The 26,736-nt window shown below is 35.6% G+C and overlaps 1 protein-coding gene across 3 annotated transcripts; it reads left to right on the forward strand.

Annotated features, from left to right (window-relative positions):
- The first annotated feature begins 644 nt into the window (after positions 1-644).
- On the forward strand, positions 645-26,736 carry LOC145692744 (uncharacterized). Of its 3 annotated transcripts, none has more exons than XM_081768183.1 (5): positions 645-1,022; positions 6,513-6,716; positions 17,460-17,635; positions 20,472-20,650; positions 25,675-26,736. In XM_081768183.1, the coding sequence occupies exons 2-5, from the start codon at positions 6,596-6,598 to the stop codon at positions 26,669-26,671; spliced, it is 1,473 nt and encodes a 490-aa protein (XP_081624309.1). In that variant the 5' UTR covers positions 645-1,022; positions 6,513-6,595; the 3' UTR covers positions 26,672-26,736. The 3 variants fall into 3 exon arrangements, with proteins under 3 accessions (XP_081624309.1, XP_081624316.1, XP_081624324.1); XM_081768190.1 differs by having other exon boundaries at positions 1,007-1,070; XM_081768198.1 differs by lacking the exon at positions 645-1,022 and adding an exon at positions 1,023-1,102.

Here is a 26,736-nt window from a genome sequence, read left to right on the forward strand (position 1 = left end):
ATGTTGATGATGATAGATATGATTTTCTGTTCGATGGTATTCACGGAGATTTTGACGAGCCTTATGTATTAGAGTGACATACGTCGGTAGTAATTTTGGCTTGTGGACAGTCACTTGAACAGTTGGAATGTTATGATGAGCACTGATTCGTATATCCTCAGTGACAGTAGTAAGACACGAAGCCAACTCAGGCTCGGTAGCTGGAGCTGCTACACTTGAAAGAGTTTGTTCGATATCTTGCCGAAAAAGGCCAATTCGCTTTGTCAAATCTAGGAACACGTCGCGGTGCAATTACCCGTCGTGGCGATTGTCCTCGAGTTAATGCTAATTTAACTGGATGATGATCGCTTCCGATGGAATCGAGAACTTCAAGCTGTCAGTCGTTATAATAAGATTTATAGATGTAATTACGACATCTCGTGTAGTCTGACTGATTGGTCTCGTGTGAGTAGGAAGGACATGAAGATACAGCTGAAGATTGTGTTAAGAACTGCTGAAAATTTGCCTTTTCGCGGGCACTACGACTATGGATATTAATATCATCCATGATGATAATATATCGAAAGTTATCAATTTTACAAATTGTAGCCTACTTTAGTGTATGTCCGAGGCATCTCTTTTCATAACTTTAGTGGTTTCAGAGAAGCAGAAGAACAAGAGAGATTTGTCGTCTGCTGATTTGAAATCATAATAAATTTTGCTGTTGATAATTTGCTATTAAGTAAAATAGTTTGGTAATATAATTTGTCCATTCTTACAGACAAATCTCGTTTACGTTTTTCCAGTTGACAGTATTTGCAATGGGAGATATAGTTCAAAATTTCGATAGGACATCAAAAGAGAAACTTAATAATGAAATAACGCGCTATTCACGGGAGGAATGAAAGTAATTACGTTTAAGAAAAGAAATGAAGAAAATATTTAAGGAAGTACGCTTTAGACTTGGTCATGGTGAAGGTAGTACTCAAACAGCTACATGAATATGTTGCAAGGAAGCGAATGATCATGTGAGGATAATTAGTGTGAGTGATTCTCAACCGGAGTGTTGCAGATTCATAGATTGTGTTACGGTATTTTAGAGTAGTATCTAGTTTAGGCATCCGTACGTGAATTCATAATTTATGTAGGGCGCTGCTTTAAAATAGTCTGTCATAAGAATACTAGTTTTTCGGTTAAAATGAGTGAGTGCATATGAAAGAGGATTGTCTAGGATGGCATTTGTTCTCAATTGTCGTGCGACTCGTTTTCGACAAAGCATAAAGCTTAATTTTTATCTTAAGTTACGTTACGTTAGGTTAGGCTTTTACTTTCTGCATGGATAAATTCTAGTTAGTTTTATCCACCTAACGTGGATAAATTCTAATTAAGGGGCACCAGATTTTTTCCCCCTAAAAATTCGTTTTTTTTTTTTAATAACTACAGCGTAATTTTGGTTAAGTTATATTAGGTTCATTACGTTGTATTTACCTTCATGGTTTGTATTGGCCCCCCGTAATTAGAATTAACTCGTAGTTTCCTCCGCTTGCCAAATAGTTCCAAGTTTATAAGTACTTATTAAAAAAATCAACTTTCGCTCTTCTTACATATTACCAGGTGCACAAACGAGCAAATCCATTTCCTTCCGTTAAGTTTCTAAACTGGACGGTCAAGTACTAGAAATGGACTACAAACTTTGGATTTATCACTCTAGGATATTCGTGCTGATCAAGTTTTGGCACACCAATTGAAATAATTGTTGAATAGTGGTAATTTCACTAATTTCGGCAAAAGTGCACTTTCAACAGAACATTCATAGGAACCGATTCACAATAAATAGCAGTACGAGGAATTACATTCTATTTTTTTATTTTATTTATTTATTTTTTTAATAAAATGGTTCCAAACTTCCGTAACCCTAAGCTAACTCGATCCTATCCTACTTATTCCTACCTTACCTTCTGTGAACAATGCCACATCCTGTGATAAAAGCAGTTGTTCTGGTCAAAGTACATTCTTACCCTAATTTCATTCTTATTACCAAAAAGATTTGCATTGAAAGATTACAATTTTTTACCATTTGCACATAAATATGGTGTCCGGATGTAGAAATAAAAGCTACGGTGCAGAAACACAAACCACCCTGTGCTAGATGTCCACTGAAAGTATAAGTGCTGTCTAACCCGATCAGAACAGGCCAGAGCTGGTGGGCCCGCGCCCAGGAGCAGGTGCGTCAGCAGCGGTGGGTATACGCGTAGGCGAGAGTAGTGAAAAGAAGCTTTTGTCATGGTTTCATACTGGTAACGCTCCAATCGTAAATATAAGATACAGCTTCTGTACGTTGTACAGAAATATACCGCCAGTCGAAAATAGTAGATAATACTGTCATCTTTCATATGCAATCACTTATTTTATATCGTAAAGCACTTTTTAAGATTTTGCACTAGTAACCCTACACTTGTAAACCTACATACTTGTGTTGCAGGTTTTTTGCTGCGGATTGTACTAATAGCTGTTGAACGTGAATTACAATTTTATATGGCAGATAAGTGCAATGAGTTAAAGTTTATGAAGCTAAGCTTAGCTTATATAGCTTATGAAGCTATTCTGCTGCAGAAAATATAGCTGGTTGCTGGACTAATTAAAAGCTTAATTGTTTACATTTAACAAATTATTGTTATCTTTTTAGTTAGTCCACGAACCTTTATAAAATCTATGCCATATTAATGCAGTTATTCAAGAACTTCATTATACACAACACTAGTTTTAATTCGGCAAATTGCCTGCGCATTCACAGTGCAAGTAGTGATACCAATTAGCCTGCCTTTTTATTATTAAGAATTAGCGTGACGCATAGAGTGGGACAATTAGGTGTTATTATTAGGACTATTGTAGCCTATTCAAATTTCCAATGTGATACTTACGCCTGTTTAACTGCATACATTACCTGATTCGTGCAGGTTGACAGTGCAAGTCCCACTTGTTCCAACGTACTATTTCCTTTAGTGGAGGGCACAAAAACCGGTTTTTCGGTTTCTGGTTTTCAGGGAGACCGAAACCGGTTCGGTTTCCATCGAAACAGGTTATCGGTTTTGGAGAAAACCGAAATGTCGCTTTTTCGGATTTCGGTTTTTCTAGAAACCGCTTTTCCGGTTTTTATAAAAACCGGTTTTGCCCATCCCTAATAAGATATTTTTAAGTTCTGTTAACGCCAAAAAGCTGTTCGTCCAACTATGTAATTGAACATTATCTGAGCGACTGATTGTGTCAACAATGAGAAAACATTCTGAAATTTCACTAACAGCTTCTGAACTCAGGACATTTTCTACAATTGTTCTATAAGCAGCAGTTGAGCTATTGTGTGCAATTCCTTGACTTTTAGGCCAGATTGACCTTATACTGGTATTGACCAGAGAACAAGATATCCAAGCCGAGGTTCTCTGTATCTCGGCTTGGCGACCTTCCTCTGGCCAAGTGCAGCCGGCCTTACAGTAACTTCAGATAGCTTATGAAATAAAACAAAATAAAATTGCTAGTTTTGCATTCCACACTTTTTCTTGTTATGCCAAAGAAGATCGATGATTAGTGTAACTCAATGTTGGAATGCCAATGACTTAAGTAATTGGTGGAATGACAATATGGAAACATGAGAATCCAAAAAACCCACGGACATGATGTTATTCAACACAAACTCTCCTAGCTAGTTATCAATCCAGAAATGAATGGTTTACTGCTGGCCACCATTGCATTATAATTAATTTCCTATCCTTTTTTCCGGAACAAATATTGCAACAATCATCAATGTTCTTTATTTTTTGTTTCGTTACAAGACTCGACGAAAATACTCTTACAGAAAATAAAATAGTTCGAAATACTGTACAAGGATGTGAAACATATTAGCTTGGATAAAGTAATAATAATAATAATAACAATTAATTTCTTACAATCAGAAAAAGTTCACCTCGGCTAGGCACAGAATAGTCGATTAGGGTGACGTAAAATTGCAATATGAAGACAATACAATTACGAGTGAGTTTCCTTTAGGAGTTTAAACTGGGATATTCTATATATCTAACCGTGAGAAAGCTCACGATAGGATTTGGGCCAGGAGTTGTGAATGAACGCACCATCAGTCGTTCGTTGTAAAATTTCGTGCCTTTTGACACAACATCGAAAACTTCGGTCAACAGCCACCAACTAACAGCATGATGCTAGGATTTAGACAAAGGTCTCCCGATGTTCTGACTGAAACACACAGGTGATGCACTCAGGCCTCTCTCTCCGCATACTGTCCTGCCTCCCTCTTGAAATCTAAAGAACAAATTTAAAAGAAACCAGTAAAGATTCGTACTATTGAAGACGAAATAGGTGTACATCATGACGGTCATTTGATGGATTGGTGCAACAAGTAAGATGAAAAGATAGGACATATGGTTGCCATCAGCTGACAAGGACCATCATATGAAGATGTGAAATTCTCTGAGTGTACAGGATAACAGGAAAGATTTCCTATCTGTGTTATCACTTCTCATGAAAATTGGATCTGCTGCGAGAAGTTTGAAAGGTCTGTGATCAATGTTCACAATGTATTCCGAAACCATCCCTCCAACAACAGAAGGTTTTGTTGCTAGTATTGAAATCTATTATAGCATCATGTCTTTCTCATTCGAACTGAAACCATTACTGTGAATCGATATAGTGTTGAACTTCGTGAAATGCACTGCTACTCTTTCCGCAAGCAACCAGCAATAATAGTCGACAGATATGGTATTCTAAGGTTAGACTGTTCATGATATGCAGTTTAAAAAAAAAAAAAAAAAAAATCTTCAAACACCATATTATCTTCACATCTCTCCCACCGATTATCACATCTTTCAGTTAATAACCACGGTGCAACGTGCAGTTCGTTACTTTTTCGCCTCCAGACCACTTTCGTCATGGAATTCAGTCTTTGGTTGAGACATAACAAACATCTGTGGCTTTAGCTTCAGACTACTGACTAACGTGTAATTGTAGTCTTCAGTTTTTCACCTTTGAAAGTAACAATTATTAGTTGAACATTTCAATCACACCAACACTATTTTGATAATGTACCTTCATAACAATGTGTTTGTTTGTTTTACTAATTTGGTTTGATTCCTTTTACACTAACTTTTTGCGCCGACGTGATATGTAAATCCTAACACTGAATCGTGGCCCCGCGTAGCGTAATCGCTAACGCTCTCACCTTCTGTGCGAGCGGTCTCGGGTTCGATTCCCGTGTGAAACGCTTTTTCAAGCCAGCCACCCTGAATGAGGTTTTCCTCATTCACACCAGACAAATGCCGGGGTGGTACCTAACTTATAGGTCTCAGGCCGCTTTCTTCCTTCCATTTCCCCGGATAGTGTGCTCGCCAAGGGACGTCATCCCTGAAACGTGACGGGCTAAATGGCTTTAGATGCCGAAAGCCCAGAAATTTAAATCCTAAATCCCTAACACTGAATCAACATAATTAAATAGCATCGCAGATTCAACCCAGGACCATGCGTTTTAGTCATGTGAGTTTTCGTTTTGGTTTGGTTACGAATATTGTGAACAGGAGTAAACTCTAAAAATATGTTTACATTAAAAATACGCACGACACATAAACTGATAATCCGTAACCCAAGAAATTTAATGAGCTATTCTTAATGTGTTCTCACGCTAGAAAAGAAAGGTTGCTTATGTCTTCTCGTTGTAACCATCCGTCCGAAACCATCCCTCTAGGTTCTCGTTGTAACCTTTTAACATCAGTATTTCACTCTCCTGTCGGTTTCAGAATGCATGATTTTGGTTCATACGTATCCTATACTTTCGAAGTATTCGTATTTTACGCATCTAAACTTATAAAATATATTCATTTATTTATTACAAAAAAAAGTCATCCTTCACCTTATAACCAAACTTGTGAGTACGCTTAGTAGCCTATGCTGTACCAAAAAAGTATATATTTTTTTTAAATATGCTTAAAAGTTCGAAAGCTCGTTGTAATTTTAAATAACCAAAAGTTTGTATATTTCTTTCAAATATTTATTATGAACTTTATTCTTCTCTTGTGTTCAAATATTTATTATGAACTTTATTCTTCTCTTGTGTTCAAATATTTATTATGAACTTTATTCTTCTTTTGTGTTCAAATATTTATTATGAACTTTGTTCTTCTCTTGCGAAGAACAGCATTCAAAGTAGGGGTTCCCAAACTTCTTAGGGTCAGAAATGTTCAAGAGAGAAAACTGCTATGATGAACTGTACAAGTTCTTGCCATATTTATTTATTTATTCTTTTAGTCTTTGCTGTTCACGGTGAATTTAGAAAACTTACCCATTTGTCGCTCTATTGATTGAAGTCTAACTAGTTCGTGATACAAGATGAGACTGTTCTTATTTGAAGTAAACATTATGTATTTTATAGCAAGTATCAACAATTATGTAAGTTTATTGTTGAACTGTTCTTATCTTATATGATTATAATTCCTGTATTTGTTTAGAGATAATTATGATTCTTGTATTTGTTTCAGACTCATTAATAAAAGAAGAACGTATTTTATTATTATTATTATACTGATGTTGACTGGAAAAATTTGAATGAGGCAATATCACAATGCCTCAGTGTATAAAACCTGATAGTTTATACGAAATCTGCCTGAAGCAATTGTGTGTATATTATACGGAACATGATTCATGGAATTATTCTGCAAATTGTGGTCCATTAGACTATGTTCGTAAGTATTAAGGATTTTATACAGGTTTTTTTATCGTAAGGTACAAAGTTCTCAATGTAGTATAAAGAAGCAAGCATCTTAGTAATAATCACGATTCTTTGCTAATTAAAATGATACGCATTTATTCTTTTTTGTACATAATCGATCACAGACTAGTACATAGGAATTAATATATAAACTTGACATGTTTGAGTATCATTGCATGTTAAGTGTTACATTCAGTTTATATAACTTTGCTTAAATATTCATTAACATTGTAATATATTGTTACACAAAATCTTGAACAATTCCTTTTGGACTTTGGATATAAGTTCGAATATCTTCTTAAGTAAATCGACAGCATATTGTATATCTTAGTGAGTGGGTTAGAAAACCTTCAACCCACTGGGCTGTGGGTTTTGACGTTTATTTATTTATTTTGAAGGGTTAATTGTTTGAGTCTCTTGAATTTCTTTGGGGCAAAAATGTTAAAAATGTAGTTTATACATGAAGTTAACATTATCATCGAAATTTACAATTACTTTCTGTTCACTGGTAGATAAAGAGTTCTTCAGGATTTTCCGTTTTTATATTCAAATGGTTGAATTCTGTGCTTCTCTGGTATTTAGCATTCGTTTGGCTGCGTATTGAAATTTAGTCCCTGTTGAGCCCGAGGCTATATAAGACCTGGACCTACAGTTTAAGGTGAAATTTCATCCACTATAATGCGTTCCAATAATTTGAATGCCCTTCCACCGAGACCACGAGCACAAAATGCGTTTTCTCTAACTACTACACCAGTAATGTGAGGGGTGGGAGTATTCAGCGTTTGAGTATGTGAGGAAATGAGTATATTGGTTTGTTAAATAATAATTAAAAAAAAAACTTTCCCGCACTTTGTCACCCAGTGTCAAACTGAGGATATTAAAACTTTCCATGCTGAAGACCAAATTATTTAGAAACAGAAAAAGCAATCAAGCTGTTTTCTTTGATCATCTAGTGAAACCTGTTTATGTTGGCCATCATCGGGTCCTTTGAAAAGTGGATAAAGTGCAGAAAACAAGTGTTTTTTGAAGCAATAATTATTATAGATTATAATATACGTATTTCTAATGCAATAACTACTTATTTACGTACGTGCGGACAATCCCCGACTTTAATTCGATATACGTAAATTCGTACCTAACATAAGAAATTTTCGAAGAAAATAAAATTTACGATCGGGTCTTACATCTGAGGTAAGAAGTACCGTAGAATGTGGTGACTTCGACCGATTGGAGGAATATTTTATTTTGACGGGAACCGCATAAAGAAGGGACACTGAAGCACAAAAATTTTAACTAGTTTAGTACGGGTAGTTCACAAAAATTACGCGCTTAAATGAAATTTTGCTACTAGGTGGAGTGAATTCGGCAGTGCCTAGAATCTAAACGAAAGCGGTTTTAAGATGCAGCTATCTTAACTATAATGAAGAAAGGATGATTTGTACAATTTGAGGACTCTAATTGAGCGGAAGGCCGTCGGAAAGCATCACAAAGCAGCTATCACACTAGTTAAAAAGGTTTTGTTACATAAAAGGAAATACCTGTTCTTAAAGGAACTTTTTGCGCTGAATTCGAATATGCACTCGGTTTTTCTCCATCACGTACGATTTTCCCGTAACAGAGGGATTTTCGGGAAAATCCCTCAAAAATTTCCCTTTTCGTTTATTTTACACCCCAAGATCTTGTCCCCTTGCATATACTAACATAGAAATTATACCTAAGTATACTTTGATTCATATTTAACAAACCCTCCAAGTTTCGTAATAATCGCTTTATTCTTTCTAGAGAAATAAATATGTTTGTATGTATACTGTGTGTACTGTTTATTGCACCTTATAGTAATGCTTTCAGATCTCTTAAGTTGAGGTAAAACGTTTTGCTTTATTACCACAAACACATATATAAAATATAATACAATATAATTTACAAGTGTGACAATTTACAATAAACAATAATACAAATGTACCAAAAGGTCACGAAAAGACAATCAAAACTATCACAATATATGAAACTTCCATTGGGTTACAAAAACGTACACTACTTCCTTCTTTTGTAAGAAATGTTGCATTCTCTAACAAGACCCCAACAATAGTCCCCCATCATTGAAGGATCCCATCGTCCCTGGTACCTTTTCTCCATTGCCATTATATCTTGGTGGAATCTTTCCCTGTTCGTCGCTGAGAGCACCTAGGTTAGCAGGAAAGAAGCTGAGGTGGGAGTGCAAAAAGTGGATTTTTAAAGACATCCCACAACCCAACTCTTTGTATTTCTGTATCATGTCCTGTACGATTTCTGTGTAACTCTCAGCTTTGTTATTGCCTAGAAAGTTGCGCACAACACACTTAAATGCTGTCCAGGCAGCTAGCTCACCACTGTTTAACTTGCTGTCAAAGCTATCGTCAAGCATTAATTTCCTAATTTGGGGACCAATAAACACTCCCGCTGAAATCTTAGCATCACTCAGGTTAGGGAACTTATCTCGCAAATACTTGAAACCTTCACCAGATGTGTCCATGGCTTTGACAAAGTTTTTCATAAGTCCTAACTTGATATGAAGTGGCGGTAGTAATATCTTATTAGGATCTACCAAAGGAGCGTATTTGACGTTGCATTCTCCAGGTACGTAATTCACTCTAGGTTTCCATTCCTTCACTTCATAATGTTTGTTATCAGCTCGGCTATCCCATAAACATAAAAAACATTGGTACTTCGTGTAACCGCACTGCAGTCCTAATAAAATACCAACTACCTTGAGATCACAACATATTTGCCAACAATGGTCCTTGTAATTTATAAGATTTAGCAAAGTTGACATGGTGTCATAGGATTCCTTAATCTTCACTGAGTGCGCAAGTGGTATAGAAGGTTTTTTATTTCCATTATGTAAAAGGACAGCTTTGTTGTTGACTATTGTAAATATTCATTTTTATGTCTGTGTTTGTAGTAATAAAGCAAATCGTTTTTACCCCAACTCAGGAGATCTGAAAGCATTACTATCAGGTGCAATAAACAGTGCACACAGTATACATACAAATATATTTATTTCTCTAGAAAGAACAAAGCGATTTTTACGAAACTTTTAGGGTTTATTAAATATAAATCAAGGTATACTTAGGCATAATTTCTATGTTACTATATGTAAGGGGACAGGAGCTAGGGGAATAAAATATCTGAAAAAGGGAAATTTTTGAGGGAATTTCCCGAAAATCCCTCTGTTACGGGAAAACTGTACGTGATGGAGAGAAACCGAGTGCATATTCGAATTCAGCGCAAAAAGTTCCTTTAAGATCAGGTGATTTTTCTCATGTAACAAACAAAAAGTTTAAATTTGTTAACTAGTGTTATCGACAAAATTCACAAGCATCTAAATAACATGGTGGACGCTGGAAACTTCAAGCTAGGGTCAAATGTTGTGTAAAGCACCCAATTTTACGGGTGGGCCCAAAACAACTTTCTCTAGGGGACCCAAATATTAATGCTTGGCCCCCCAGAAAAAATCTAAGTTACGGCGCTGAGTACTGATAACCATAAGAAAAGTTCGTCTTTACATTCACTGAGGAATTGACTTGTACGTTCTACCAAGTCTTTCCCATGAATGTAACCACTTGCAAAGATATATATATATATATATATATATATATATATAGGGTGGTCCATAAGTCGTTGCACAGTGGATTATTTTGGAAACAAACATGGTTAAAGTAAACCTGACTAGCGTAGGGCGGACTTGGGTAAAGGAGCTACCGATTGATGCATGCGTGGTGAATAGATGGCCGCCATCTTGGATCCAGGTTATTTTTTTTTAAAATGGGAAGATAAGCATGTGACACATCAGTTAACACTTTTTTTTTTTTTTTTTTCAGGGAAATGCAGTCCCGCAAGCAGGAATGCGTTATCATGTCTCGTTCCAAAGTTATGACGCCCCAACGTTCTACCTACAGGATGTGCTCTACATGTTGACTGTCCATTGCAACATACAACCGGAGTCTCTTAATTCAGTCCTCCTGAACCCGTAACAACACAGCGGGGGTGATGCTGTCACAGCCGTCCTGAATACGTTCCTGTAGATGTGCAACATCCCGAATCTTCTCTTGATACACCAGGTATTTTAAGTGTCCCCATAAAAAATCCAAGGGAGTGAGGTCCGGCGACTGGGCTGGCCACTCGACAGGGCCTCGGAGGGCCACCGATTCAACGTCCAGGAAAATGCAGATTCAAGCATTCCCGCACAGACAGCGCATAGTGCGGTGGAGCACCATCTTGCTGAAAATATCACGGCAAGGTGGCATCAGAACGGAGAAGCAACGGAAAACACCAACTCCTGTAACATGTCCAGATATCGAACACCATTTAGGGTACCAGGAATGAATAAGGATCCTATGATCGACGTGTTCCATATGCGACACCACACCGTGATGTGAGCAGAGGTAACCCTCTTGCAGGGATTGATCGGATGTGGGTTTGCATCCGACCATATCGCATGTTCTGACGATTTACTTTCCCATCCAAATAAAGGTTGGCCTCGTCTGTGAAGAGAACGCTGGGTGGGAAATGAGGATCTCAGTCATATTGTGACAAGGCCCAATTGGCGAATTCCATGCACCGGTCTGGATCATCCTCTGAAAGGTTGTAGACAAGCCTCAGCTTGAAGGGACGCCACTTGTTCGTATGGAGAATCCTCATCACGGAAGCACGTGATATGTCTGTTATCCTGATAGTTGCCTTGTGCTGCGCTGCGCTTTACACTTGCAGCAAGCACCATTGTGAATGTCTTGTCATTTGTCTCTGTTCGTGAGGGACCTGACCGTGGTCTGTCGGCAACATTACCAGTTACATTGAATTTCCCAATGAGGTAGCTAACGGTGTTGTTGCTTATTGCAGGTGTTTGGGGTGGCGCGTGTTAAATTCCTGGGCAATCACACGACTGCTTCTTTCCCCAGACATTAGGATGATCTCAATTCTTTCCTGCTTCGTCAGTGCCATTTCGCTCTACCTGCAACGAAAAGAAAAACTGTCAAACTTGGGGCAGCACGTCTTTCTTGCAGCGTCAGTGCCATGTCGCTCTTCCTGCAAGGAAACAGAAAACCGTCACCTTTGGGGCGTCATAACTTTGGAACGGGACATGATAACGCATTTCTGCTTGCGGGACTGCATTCTCCTGCAAAAAACAGTGTTAATTGATGTGTCACATGCCTACCTTCCTATGTGAAAAAAATAACCTGGATCCAAGATGGCCGTTATTCACCACGCATGCATCAATCGGTAGCTCCTTTACCCAAGTCCGCTCATCAGATTTGCTTTAATCATGTTTGTTTCCAAATTAATCCACTGTATTAAGACTTATGGACCACCCTGTATATATATATATATATATATATATATATATATATATATATATATATATATATATATTTAATTTTCCCAATAAAGGATAATTCAAAGAGCTTTAATTACTGATTGGATAAATGTAAATATTCATAAGAACCTGTGAAGGAATTACTTTCTCTTCACAAACGTGCAGTAGTTTTTGTTCCTGTGAAAGTGATGCTATTTTCAAAGTAACAATTATTGATCTTTACGTAGATACATTGCAACTTTGTGTATTATTAATGTTGTAGTTAATCAATAAACTACTTTTAAAAACAAAAGTTGCAGTTGAAGTCACAGCACAGACCTCTCCTGCCCGTCACTTTTACTTGTACTCCCAAATTTAGATCGTACAAGCTAGCGATATGGTCATATGAAAGGTAAGACATTGAGTATTTAAATTATTAATTTCAAATGTTTTCGCCAGAAACTTAATTGCTTTTCCGGGTAAGAAAGTCAAAAATTAGCCGAAATCATTTTACTTTACGATAGTGTTAAATTTATAAATTGTATTTTGATGCTGCATTTAAAGACTTGGATGTTGATGATCATGGTAATTAGGAAATCAACTGTTGTTAATTTTAGGTATATTTTTACCATCGATGTTGTAAGAAATCCAATACACAATAACAATTACTAAGAAACAAGGACTTGGTCACTAAATCTCCTTGACAAGACAGCCAATGAAAATAAAAACTGTTGTTTATGATAACAAAATAAGAAATGATTTTATACTATTACTACTAATAATAAATTGAATAATTGTATTATGAATTTTAAAATACTTAATTTCTGGAAATCTATTATTTGTAGATTTTTGTACCAGATTTTTTTGTCTATTTTAAGAAAATGAATTTTAATGCAAAATAGCTGACATATTACGTAAAGTTAATAAGATATGTCAGATTTTGGAATGCTGTCAATATGGCTCATTGAGTTAATGGATTTTTGAAATTACATATATTTTTACACAAAATAAAATTAATTTTAAAACAAAATTTGGACATTTGTGATTTTTAACATATAAAATTAATGACATTAGAGAATATGATTAAAAGAAAATAATTATATATAAAAGCATGAGAGGTATCATTGCAACAAAATGCTTCATCAGATAGGCAGGAAATGATGTAGGAAGAAATGTTATAGAAAAGATCAGTCATTGAGAAGTTTGAGAAACGATGCCATAAATTTAAAACCGAAAACAGTGGAACGTGCCATTTGAAAATGGGGAACATTCCAATATTTGCCAAAATAAGATTACTGAAAATAACGAGTTTCGCAGAATAAGAGGTGGGTTATTCACAACTCATATTTTACTGCATATTACTCTAATCAAGATAAAAGTACACCATACCCTAAAATAACTGTTAAAAGTTAATTAACTCAAGAAGTAACTTTTTCTTTATAGAAGAAAAGTCTCGTGATGCTAGACTGTCTCTTACTCTCATTTCGTCATCGTTTACACCGTGTAGGTAATATTAGAAGTTGTTACAGTTCAGCTATTAATAAACCACTACATTATTTGAAAGATGTTCTGCTTAAAAAGCGGAAAATATTTGGCTGTTTTTTTAAAGTGAGCATACGGAACGTCAAGATACTTGTATGTATGTATTCACATACATTGTAGCACGTGCTTTTGTGAAATAAACTTCATAACCATATGGTTTCGACGCGCATTCAGTGGCATAATGATACAAATTTAAAGAACATAATTTTGTTTCTCTTCTTCAAATGAATTTTCAACTCTGTTATGTCAAAAAGACACTAGACCCCTACCTAAAAAGGAAAATAAATAAATAAAATAAAATCCACTGTAGCGAGTTTTCTCACTTTATATAAACTCGTGAATAGATAAACTCATTTATTCCCTATATAAACTCGTGAATCTTTTTTACTCAACATTTTACCGAAGTCCAAAGCACTTCCCCCAACCGACTCAATATTGCGTGCCGAATGCTCCCAATCTTCACACTTTCTTTATGAGAATTCACCGTTTGAAACACGCTCGCTGAATACGTGCTAGAAGTCCAGATGCCTCGCCCGTGATTTTTTCTTACTCCGATATTATTATTATTATTATTATTATTATTATTATTATTATTATTATTATTATTATTATTATTATTATTATTACTACTACTACTACTACTACTACTACTTTGTACCTGACAACATTATCACGTACTGGATGACATAGTTCCGAAACTGATCTTTTCTCTAAAGCTTTCTATTCTTCCTGCTTTTCATGCCTAATTAAGCAGTTTTGCGAAAGCTTAAATTTTACCTTGTTTTTTGTATTTATGATGATCTTTTTACTATTTTCTGGTAAGTAATTTAATATAAACAAGGCTCTGAAAATAATTTAATTTTATACACATAGTTTTCAGTCTTTGAACCAGATCTGTATAAAACAAAAGCTGTTGTCCTATTTCGCCAGTCTTTCTTTCAATATGAACGACAGACTCTTAATCGAATTTATGATTGGCGATTTTTCTGATCAATCTGAACAGTACACGTGGTATGATTTAGTATTGTAGCAACCTGTTTTTGATGTGTGACATGCTATAACCGATAACATATAATCTTGGACAGAAGCTGGAGCTAGGGCCGTACAAAAGCGTGGAAAAGGAACATTGCAACACGCGGTAATTCGAATACGAGTAACCGTGGAGTGGCGGTCTACATCAGCGTAGAGGAAGTCACGCATACGCCATTCAAAAATAGATATTTCAACAATGTGCAATGCGTGCGCAAGGGATTCCGTATGTAACGCAATTTCCAGTCGTTCTCCCAATAGAATTCTGATAGCTGTGGCTTAAAGATGGGCTCAAAATAGGCAAAAACGAAGCCTTGACAGCAGTAAATATGGAATGCGTCGGCGTGAAGTCGGAAGTGTTAGGGAACTGAAGCTTCACGGTTCCTCGTGTTCGGAATAACGCGTAGTGCTAGTTATTTCATGATTCAGCAGTTTTCTATCATTGAATCCAGCAGTACACTAAAGAATGCGGAGTCCAGACATAGTGGCATGACCAAGACAGAGTAATTACGTTTAGGAAATAGAATAAAACTTTAGTGAATTATTCCAAGTGATACAGACATTCTCCGCTGGCCTTCGAATGCCAAACGTATATGAGTTTCGAATGTGTGATGTTACGAATTCCTAGTGGCGTTATTACCTTGGACATTGTTGCTCGGTACACTTAACACAGTGTCAATCGTGGATACACTTGCTGCAACTAACTGCGCACCCACAATTTGCCATCTATAAAAATCAGAGAAGTGTGTTTCGGACCTTCAACGTCTGACCTATTGCATGTGCACAAGTGAGTACTATAGCTCCTCGTGTACTACTCACTTTCATACAACCAGCATTAACAAAAAACAATTGCAATGCACGGATGTTCAGTGTTACTGCGAGGGGTGACTGAAAAGTTCTGAGCTTTGAGGAAACTATTAGAAGTACAGATTTGGTAGTACCTTTGTTTTTCAACATAATCCCCTTGAACAGCAACACACTTGTTCCAACGGTGCTCTTATCCCAGTAGAAAAATGTCCTTAGGTTGTGACTACAGAAACTCCTCCACGGCTGTCACGACGTCGTTATCACTTGCAAAACGTCGTCCTGTTAGAGCCTTTTTTAAAATTAGGGAACAAGTGGAAGTCTGAGGGGACTAAATCTGGAGAATAGGGTGGATGAGGAACGAGTTCAAAGCTGAATGCGTAAGTAGTAGCCATGGCAACTGCTGGTGTGTGGCCGGGAGCATTGTCATGATGGTAGAGAACGCCCCTGAACATCATTTGTGGCCTTTTTTCTTGAATTTGCACTCGAAGTTTTTCCAAAAAGTCACTATAGTATTGTCCTGTGATGATATGACCCCTTTGCAGGTAATCAATGATATCACACCTTGAGAATCCCAAAAAACAGAAGCCATCACTTTGCCAGTGAAGGGGATCACCTTTGCCTTCTTTGGGATAGGGAAGGAGGGGTGCTTCCATTGTTTGGATTATTGTTTTGTTTCTGGCTGGTAATGGTGTACCCAACACTCATCCATAGTGGTGAATCGACAGAGAAAATCGTCCACATCAGGTTCTAACAGTTTCAAATTGTCCACGGATAGGAGGTACGGAGTGCGTTTTTGTTCGGCAGTCAGAAGACGTGGGACCCATCGAGCAGAAACTATTGATAAACCAAGCGCATTCTTTAGAATATGATTTTCTCGCTCCTGTGATATGCCCAGCCTATCTGCTATCTGTCGAGTTGACAATCGGCGATCTTCCATGATCATATTAAGAGTCTTCATCCCGGCGAAATTAAAATACCGCTAATTTTACAGTAATTATGTAATATCTTCAAATAGATAAAAGGTAATTGAAATATGGAACAAGAGCGCCCTAGACAATATTATTTTGCATGAGGTACCGTTACCACTAGCTTTCACCGTAGCTTTCCGTTTTCAGCTGTTTAGAAACGCGAAAATAAATGCCGATTTTCAAAATGGCTCGAAATCGAAAGCAGATAAATGAGTAGTGATAACGGTTTCTCATGTAAAATAATATTGTCTAGGGTGCTCTTGTTTCACATTTCGATTATCTTTTATCTATTTGAAGATATCACATAATTACTGTAAAATTAGCGGTATTTTAATTTCGCCGGGATGAAGACTCTTAAGTACCAGGCCAGTGTTTTCCGTGGTGGGAGCACTTGATGGTCTCCCAGATCTCGGCTCATCTTTAACACTCAGCCTACCACACTTGAATTCTTGCATTCATCTTTTGATGGTGGCATATGAAGAGGCAGATTCACTTACGGTATTGACCATATCCTGGTGGATCTCAAACGCCGACATTCCTTTTAATTGCAGATACTTGATGACTGACCTGTACTCGTTTTTTTTTTCTTTCTTTCTTTCTTTTTTCATTTTCCCAGCTTCTACCATCTCTCACTTCAAGAGCCTGTAAAAGACAAAAGAAATTACTTAGAACCAAGAGCTTGATACAGATTAATATCAAAGGTTATTCTATTCTAGATTCTCATTTTCTGTTAGGCTCCGTAATTCAGAAATATTACCTGTTGTAGTAAATGGCTATTTTCAATTATTTTGATAATTGTATCTGAAGCATTTCTCGTTTTTCTGAACTGCCTAACGAAGTTTTCTTCTTTTTGCTGCAAAATCTGATAACGCGCACAATGAATTTTGAGGTCTGGTTACTCAACTGATGCTTTATTATACTTTTCGTATACATTCGTCAGTGTGATACTAGATTTCCGTTGTGAGATATATCTAGTTACTAACAGATTCTGCAATCACCGTATTACCTAGTCTGGAAGAAATGTCTTTTTACATTTCAGCTGCAGCAATTGTAGAGGATCTATTCATATACGCGATTAGTGCTGCAACATTTTCCGTAGGAAAATATGGAACACGCTGGAGAGATTCGTGGAAAGTCTTCCTTACACCCACAATTCATTGGGTATTCATTACATGGAATAGGGAATTGCTCCAGATCATCCGAAGCAGGTGCAGAGTAAGTTTCTTTTCTCTTTTTCTTCTTTTTCACTATATATGTATTTTTATTAAGCATATACATCTAAAATATTGTAAATAATGCTCAGCTTATGAACCAGTGAAATTTGAAAGTTCCACGAAGTTTCCGAATAAAGTACGTGGGTTAACAACTACAAAAGGAAGTATTTAAGTGATAAAGTGCTGTTATAACTAATTCAGGATGAAATTAATATTAATACAAATTTGCTTTTATAGTCTTATTAAATGCTAGTCTTTGTTGTAGTCTTATTAAAGTGTCTACAGGAATCCGCAAAAGATGAATAAACTTATCCTAATACGTGTTCTTTTAACAATAAATTCTAGGCATATTGATCAATTGAAATACACTTTTCAGAACTGCGTAGAAATTAATCACCCTCCCTCTATGCAAAAGAAAATAATTGTAATATCTATATATAAAAGGGAAGATGTGTATATATCCATTTTTGTCGGTGATTGTAAATAGTTACTAGCAATCATTATCTATATCATTGTATACGCGAAAGAGAATTTGGAAATAGAATTAAAAGTGTAGAAGTTTTTAATTAGATCGTAAATCAATCCCAGGTCTCCGACTTACCGTGCTGGTGCTTCCTCTTTAGATAGGAATTAAAACAAATATGTTGATCATCGATTTATCTATATATTGAAAAGTTTGGCAATACTTAAATTGATAAAGATCAAAATATGAAAGGAAATTCCAACTCTACATTTGTCTGTGAACAAATCATTCACAGCACATGATAAACTATATACAGGGTGTTCCCTGGAAGGATATACAGGAAGTCCACGTACCTCCTAAATTTGACTATTACAGAGCAGTTTTAGTTATAGTATTGGTAACACTACTTTCATGGTCACATACAACACTGTCTGGTATTCCTATGTTTAAGATCAGGTGGAACATTTCAGTTACGAAACCATGGCTGATGTAAAGAGTGCAGTTACCCAGTTGAGAAACGAATAGCGGCATATGTGTGGATGCTAGAATAAACAATGACAAACAAAGGCAAATAATGACAAAGATAATGACTACGTTTAGAAATCACTTTGGCAGGATCCAACCTCGCAATACCTTACTTTTGCTGGGAGAATGTGCATTTGCTTCAAGATATGTCAAAGACAAGTCACGCAGTGGACATAAGAAGATGCGTAGGAAAAAAAATATGCTGCCTCGCTCGATCAGTTGCGATGCCTCCAGTTAAATCGCTTCGCGAAAGACCAGCTGAACTGAACACATCGCTTTCAAAATTGCATAACCACGTTAAAAACATTTGGATATGAAAGCATTTAGACCTGTGTCCATGAACAACATAAAATAGCGTGTTAAAGCCTGCTGTGCTCTGATGACACATTTTCCAATGCTGTCTCGCTCATGAATGTTACTTTCAGATGAATATGGGATGTGTCGCAGTTCACATGACATATATGTTCATTTGCTGTATGGGAAATCCTCACTATGTGCGAAGGTTGGATCAAACCAGGCTATGCTATGATATGGGTCAGGATGACATCACGGTACTTCTTCCAACTTTTTTTTTTTTCCTTTTTTACGAATATGTTAATTGACACTTTTATTTACACATGTTGCAAATATGGTTAATATCTCATCTGCAAGAAACGTGAATTGTATGTGGGTTTAGCAGAGCAGGACTTCGGCCTGTTTTACTCTCTAGATTTATGATTTCCTTAATGAACGATTTCCAAGCTGCTGGACTGGACGTGGATCTCGAACGTCTCCATCTCGTTAAAATAGCCCCCACAAAGCAGGACTTTACAACACCAGACAACTCATGGTGGAAAATGATGAAGCCACATCTCTCATCGTCAATACAGGACGGGTGAAGAATTGCGTAAAGTGTGAAGGAAGCTTTTCGAACGATAACTACTAGATGCTCCACAACATGTGAAGGAAGACAATGGAGACGCATGCATCTGTGTGTACATGATGAAGCACATACAGGCCCACTGGATACATAGTTCGTAATATTTAAATACTCAACTATGGTATTACTAAATAAATCAACAAAAATTACATTGACATTGCTCTTGTGATACTCAAACGTAGTGGTACGAGGTGTTCTCGAGTATCCTGTACAATATTTATAAGAAAGGTTATGCAGAATCTTGTAATATTTTTTTTTTTTTTTTTTTTTTTTTTAATAGCCAGTACACAGGTGTGTTACACTGCACTGTGTGTTACAAATAATTTTGGAAATATCAGTATAACATTTTTTAATTTTGTAGCGTTTCACAAAAGCTCTTAAGGCAGTAGTAAGTTGCAAACATCTAAAATAATAAAGTCATACCGATTTTAAATTTCTTAATAACTGCATGAGCTTTACAATGCATTACACCAGTTAATCTATTCAATTTAAAATCATTAATATGTATAAATGAGCCTATAAAGGCAAGGCCTTAAGGATTTAATGAAAATTAACAATTTATTATTATAGCCAAAATTATTAGGAAGGAGCTAACTTTCAATACGACTACATCCTGACATCTTTCTAACTGATCAAGATACGTTATGATTTGGACCACGTTACCTGCAGCTGGATGGCAGCGAAGACTATTTATCAAATTAAACATGTTTCTCAAACTTTAAATTGTCATCTTAGATCATTTTTTAATGTACACTGAAAATAGATTAATCTTGTGCGGTAATCATCCAGACTAGTTGCTTGATGAAATCATGGTAAATAGTTGACAAGAAAAAAGCATTGAATCGTGCTGTTTTGCGTGAAGATGTAAATGTAGATTTTTGAGAGCTATGTGAGGATTCCAACTCATGTGAACATAATCATATTTTACAGAACCTGCAGTGCATCTGTATTCAAAACTTAGGGAATGCAATTCCAGTGGACGAGTTGATAAAGCTTAAGCAGGAATACAGTGTCGTGGATTTTGACTGTGATTTCCTTTTCCACCATGAAATTTACGTTGATCAGAAATTGAGGATGATGGGTACCCAAAAACAAGGATGGTTTGCAATGTAAGTATCTTTTATCATTGGATACTAGGAATTTAAAGAGGTAAATGTATTTTAGAGTAAAATATGAATATCTTTTAAACCAGTAACAGGATATACAAATAATCTTCTAACAACAGGACAAAGTGTAAAAATGTTCATCATCGCTAAAAATTTTCCAATATGGTCACTTGTTATCATGAGGAGCGGGAGGGTTAGTTGTGGGAAACGTGAAAAGCTTCGGTATGATGGTAGATCCACGTCAGATAGATTCACGATATTTTCACGTCAGAGGTATTCAGTATGAGCAGCTTTTCTCACCCAACACACTTCAAGCGTGTAGTTGTAGCATATCACGATCACCTGATGCAATGATTTCTGTGATGCATACAGGCACATCATGTATGATTTTATCGTACCTCGAGCAATGGTATGCGCTTTACATACAGAATGGGTTGTTTATCGTGATATGCTAAATAGAAAATAATGGCTGAAATTTTCTACGATGTAAATTTCAACATGGTGACATTGCCATATTTTACTCACTAATTTACAGTGTTGTAAACCCGACAAAAAGTTATATATTTTTTAAGTGACACTACTTAAGATTATTACATATTAAACAGAAATTAAAAATACTACTGTTAAGCTGCTTTTTATTTACATATATTGGAACTTTTATCTAGAGGCGGCTTGCGAAGAAAGTCACCGGTAAAATTTTGTTTTTTCGCTTCACACCAAACGAAGAAAACTTGCTTAATGTAACAATTGTTGTACACCATAGTTTCAAGCGTTGAAACTTAATTTTTACCAGCGCGACTTCCCTCACGAGCCCCTCTGCATTTATTGGTATTTTTAATGGTAACCAAACGCTATACCCAAAAGTAATATGTTCACTGCCTGCACAAACAACTATCAACTTCCAGTAATAAAGCATCATTAAATATTGATTTGAAATATTTAATATCTACCTTGCAAAATTTTTCAGAGCTCCTGAGCTCTATTCTCAACATAAGGTTATTAGATAATCACAATACGTAAACAGACCTCTAACAACTCATAACTTTTCCTTAACTACAAACAAAGTCACAGACAGTAAACCATAGAAACAATTAACACAACTGGGCATGTGTCTTTTATATAATAACTCTCATCGCTAATATTCCTCTCCGGTTTACTCTAGAAAATTGTCCTCAACAACCACCACAGGTTCCCAGGAAAATCTAGTACTCATCTGTCTTTATCATCCTATTTCTTCTTAGTTTTTCTACACTTTGCATGTTCCTCTCACATCTTGACGTATTTCCTTATCTTTTTTTTTTTTTTTTTTTTTAATACTCATCTGCAACTAACTCTGCTGTCTTATCATCTTCATTCTTTAATTAAAAATATTTTTCTTTCTTTCTTCTACGTTTCTAGTGCCACTGACTCTTCTAGCCGTGACGTGACCTTCCTTGCAAACTCGTTCAATTTTATTCTTTTTTTTTCTGATTTCCTTCCAAATGTTTTTTTCTTCTTCCCAGTACTGAGCTCAGAACTAATGCCACTAGTTCGTGTGCATCGGAGTGCGTATTCCCTAGAAGCTTCAACCATCTTCGCTCTCCATTATGCCTAATCTAAATAAATTAGATTGAGCTTCCTTTTCTTTGTTAGGTTATGTTTGATGCTATTCTTTACCGGTGCTATTCATAGGTACAGCCGTGTTGATCTCGCTTAGCCAATTGAACTCAAAAATATGTTATATCTTGTATCCAAATAAAGCGTTTCGAAAAGAACCAAATTTTCAATTCCTTATAATTTTGTTCCTAATCATTTAAAGTACGTCATATCACGGTCATAGAGTTCGACCCTAAGGTGCTTTGGATACGCATTGCACCGTTCGTCACGCTCGCATTATTACTGTTGTAGAGTCCTCTAAAGCTTGGATATTTGTAATATAGGAACTTCCTTAGTTTGTAACACTAAATAATGTATGTAGTATTGTAAGTTTTCATTTAATAGGTATATTTGAAATATATAATAATCTGGCGTAGTGTCCTTTAAAAATGTAAGTTTCGGTTAGGTTGGCAACACCGTTAATCTGATGATATTGCATAGTATGTCAAACAGTGTCTCCCTGTCGATATTTGCATCCTAGGAAAATTCAGCGTTTTTTTTTTTTTTTTTTTTTTTAAATCAAGTTCAAAAGTTTCAAGAGCTTACCAAGATAATATGCATATACTTTGGGAAGCATAGAAGGGATTTAGACGAAAAGTTCGATGTTATGTGTGTTTATCAAGCAAGTCTACAAGTGGGAATAAGAGCAGTGTATTTATTATAGCATTTATTTAGTGGAAACTGAAGAAAACCCTAGACACAGTGGGTGGCATCCTAAATCGAACTCGAGTCCCTTAATGCAAAGAGCACAAAGTACGCGCGAGGCGGCTCCAATTGGTCAATAGTTGTCGACTGGAATGGTCAAGTAGTCTAGGGGATTATGCTAGTGATCGGAAGACTTGTTCATCGCAGGTTCGAATTTCATTTAGCACTTACTTTTCACAATTCATTTCATTATTATAATCCATTTTTCATATATATATATTTATATTAAGAGTACAACCGTGGGACTAAAAGCAAAAAATAAGTAATTAAATCTATTAACTTCATAAAACTTGAGTCAAGGAGGCAGACAGCATTGGGATTTCATTCAGTACACGCAACTTTCTAACAGCTTTTCTTGGTAACACTTGGCGATAATATTTTACGAGTATAGATAAGCGAAATAAGATAACATTTGTAAGATATTAAAATTCAGACAATCCAATGAATGAAAATCTCGGTTAAAATACATAATTTTCTCATAGCCTACGACTTTTTTGGTGATTAAAATTCCTATGTAATTTTCAGTTTTTGCAGGGAGTAGTCATACTGACAAAGGAATTTATTTCCTTCGTGTTTCCATAAGGAGTAATATAAAACAACCCTGAGTTCTTTACCTTATGTATATATGTAAAAAGATATGTAATGCTTATTTTTCAAACATGCCAGCTAACTATGTTTGCTGGAAAATACTGACTGCAATCAGCGTGTATGTGCGATGGGCATTTAGCAATATTTATGTTGTTCATTGTAGTTACTTCAACAACTAACGTCCTTATGTTGTGTGTGCAGCTAACGTCTTTATGTTATGTGTGAGTCGCTGTATAAATTTTGATCATGTATTTTCATTCCTTTCATCGCGTAAAATAATAATTGTAAATTTTTAGCACGTAAAAATTAACTTTAAGATATTTCTGTTGACATATTTTCTATTTTGCTTTGTTTGTGGTAGAATTTTACAGTTACACAATATCTAAATAAATACAACATCTAAATAAATATCTATCTATTAAAATGCTACAATACCAATTAAAAGCGACTGAGCTCCAACCTATAACTTTAGCTTTCAAATCTTTCATTTACGGTTATGTGTGATTTCACGTTTAACAGAGACAAACATAACATTTTGAGTATGTGTACTTTAAATAAATTAGTTAAATACGTCATTTTCATAAACTTTATGTTTTAAAATTATTGTTCAAAGCCTTTGTATTTTAATAAGCCTTCTCTAAAATCAATGCAGGTGAAGTGTGCTGCCATCTTCCGAGTTCTTTTAAACTATATGTTGTGAACGTTTATATGTTTGTGGTCAATCCTTTCGACAATAAGATCTCGGAAACTACAGGCTCTAGAAAGATGACGTTTTCACTGATCGATTGCAAATTTCATATAGATTGTCCAGTTTTAATTGAATATTTATAAAACATGGACACTATTTCTTTATTACATTTTTACGGGTACATTGGAAGTGTTGAAATTAAAAAAAAAAAAATAAAGCATCATATCCTACGCATTATACATTCCAACACCACATTGTTGTATATAGGGATTGTATGTGTCTCAGGCGTTTGTTTCATGGCCAAATAATAATGAAAAAGGAAGGATAACCATTTCTTTAGTTTAAAAAGAACCTTTATTTTTGGAGTGTTTGCTCAATGAATACCATATATAACTAACATTATAATTAATTGTGTATGTAATGTATTTGCTTATTACATACTGCATGCAAGAAGAAAGAAAACACTGGTCATACATGAATTAGAAACTCCAACCGGAAGTAGGCTCAAATCTTGCAAACGGTGCGAGATATTGAAAAACAAAAATCGAAAAAAGTATCCCCTTTATGATACCCCTTGGCTTTTTTTTTTTTTTTTAATCAATACGTATTTCACTTGTGTCTGTAAAGGGACATACACAGATGTTGTAAGGAATGAGAAGGAGATTTATGCTCATATGTGAATGATGCGCTGTGTAGAGAGCGCAGGTTCAGCTAGTACTTAATATAAATAATTAATAAATTACTTAAAACAAGGCATAAATGAAGCAATCATACCTTTGCTTAAAAAAATCAAAAAGGCGTTCGGCTCTTTATAAATCATACTAAACCCAATACCAGAATTCTGCACAGGGGACTGATATATTTACAGTCAGTATAACGATTATTTTAAATTTTTAGCACATAAATATTAGCTTTCTAGTAGTTCTGTTGACATAATTTGATTAGTGTATTTGTGTTAGAATTTTATAGTATAAAGTTGTCGTTGGTAAACAACATTCAAGTACACACTGTTGTTTATATTCCTGAGTAGAAAGTTTGTCCATTTGATAGCACAGGTAAACAGAGTGCTTATACTTAACTAAATAAAGGCATGATTACAAATATTATATTAACACGGACTAACCTTGGTATACATTTATCATTTAATAAATGCCAAAATAGTAAACGCTATCATCATCCGCTGAGGAAGATGAGATACCCTTTGAAAATTTCGGCAATTATTAAATGATAGACTCATACGAAGATTAGTTTAAGGTAATATGTTACTGTTCTTATATATAATTTAATATAGCATATATATAATTTAAGGTAGTATTGATAGTATTATTAATTTCCTAGAGTATATATACACATTGGTTTCTGTGACTATTATTATTTGTACTAATATTGTGTATAATTTTACTCTTTCCAGTGTACTATCCAAATTACACAACTTCACGAGACCAGAGATAGAGATTCCTAACACGACTTGGCTGCAAGAATTGCATGTTTCGGATCTTCATTTGTCAGTGAGTGACGTTACATCGATACTATTCTCTTGCAAACATCTCCAGATATTTTGCCATAAAAATGTTGCCAAAGCACTGCATAAAATACACACAGAACAAACGAAGTTACCGTGTTTTAAATTACAAAATATCGAAGTGACTTTTGGAGGTTCTCCAATGGAAGAATCAATAGATATTAGTTTTATAGTTGCGATGTGCCCCTGTTTGAGAGTAGTGGACATTATTATTAAAGAAAGGATTGCTGTGAATGAGTTGTTGCCTCTTATAGATGCGGAGCAGATTCAGAGCTTATCTGTTTATCATGTATTACCAATTGAATACTCAGGAGAACATTTTTTTGAAGGTGGTATTGTACCAATCATCGAGAAACATGGAAATAACTTACGCATTTTACGACTGAGTGGTATGTCAGTTGTAGATGTGGGTCTTATATTAGTGTTGTGTACTAATTTAAGGTGGCTAGGCCTCATGCGCAACATATATGGGAAGATTAGAAGTACAGGACCAGAATATGAACCTCTGAGACATTTACGGTATTTGTACCTGTTTGCAGTTAAATCGGATGAAAATATCTTTGTGAACAGTTGGTATGAAGCTCTGTTCTCTAGTCCTTTGTTGCAGGATGTACTTTTGGGTTATCTTACCATGGATAGTGAAACGTTTACTGCTGTTCTGAAAGATAACCTATTTCTTAACTTAAAACTTATTAGTGTTTTTAGTTGTGCAGGTCTTACGTATGAACACGTCATTTATATGTTGTCACTGAAAAACAGTTTACGTTGTGTGGGGGTTGTGAGTTGTGAACAAATCGGCATACAAGAAGTTGGTAGCATTGTGCGTTTCATGAGAGACAATAATATTAGCTGTCGCTTTGTACATACGTATACTGATATTGTATGAAGTTGTCGAAGATAAATTTTTATTGTTTTTTATTACTTGTTAAAATAATAAGACCTTGTTTTAAA

Source organism: Thermobia domestica, chromosome 1 (genome assembly GCF_964235325.1).
Source record: "Thermobia domestica chromosome 1, izTheDome1.hap1.1, whole genome shotgun sequence".
Taxonomy (NCBI): Eukaryota; Metazoa; Arthropoda; class Insecta; order Zygentoma; family Lepismatidae; genus Thermobia; species Thermobia domestica.

What these genes read in the sequence shown, in the direction of transcription:
- LOC145692744 (XM_081768183.1), top strand. Translation starts at nt 6,596, where the DNA reads ATGCCTCAGTGTATAAAACCTGATAGTTTATACGAAATCTGCCTGAAG. An exon ending in TGGTCCATTAGACTATGTTC is followed by an intron (nt 6,717 to 17,459) that starts GTAAGTATTAAG and finishes TTTACATTTCAG; the next exon opens with CTGCAGCAATTGTAGAGGAT. An exon ending in TCATCCGAAGCAGGTGCAGA is followed by an intron (nt 17,636 to 20,471) that starts GTAAGTTTCTTT and finishes CATATTTTACAG; the next exon opens with AACCTGCAGTGCATCTGTAT.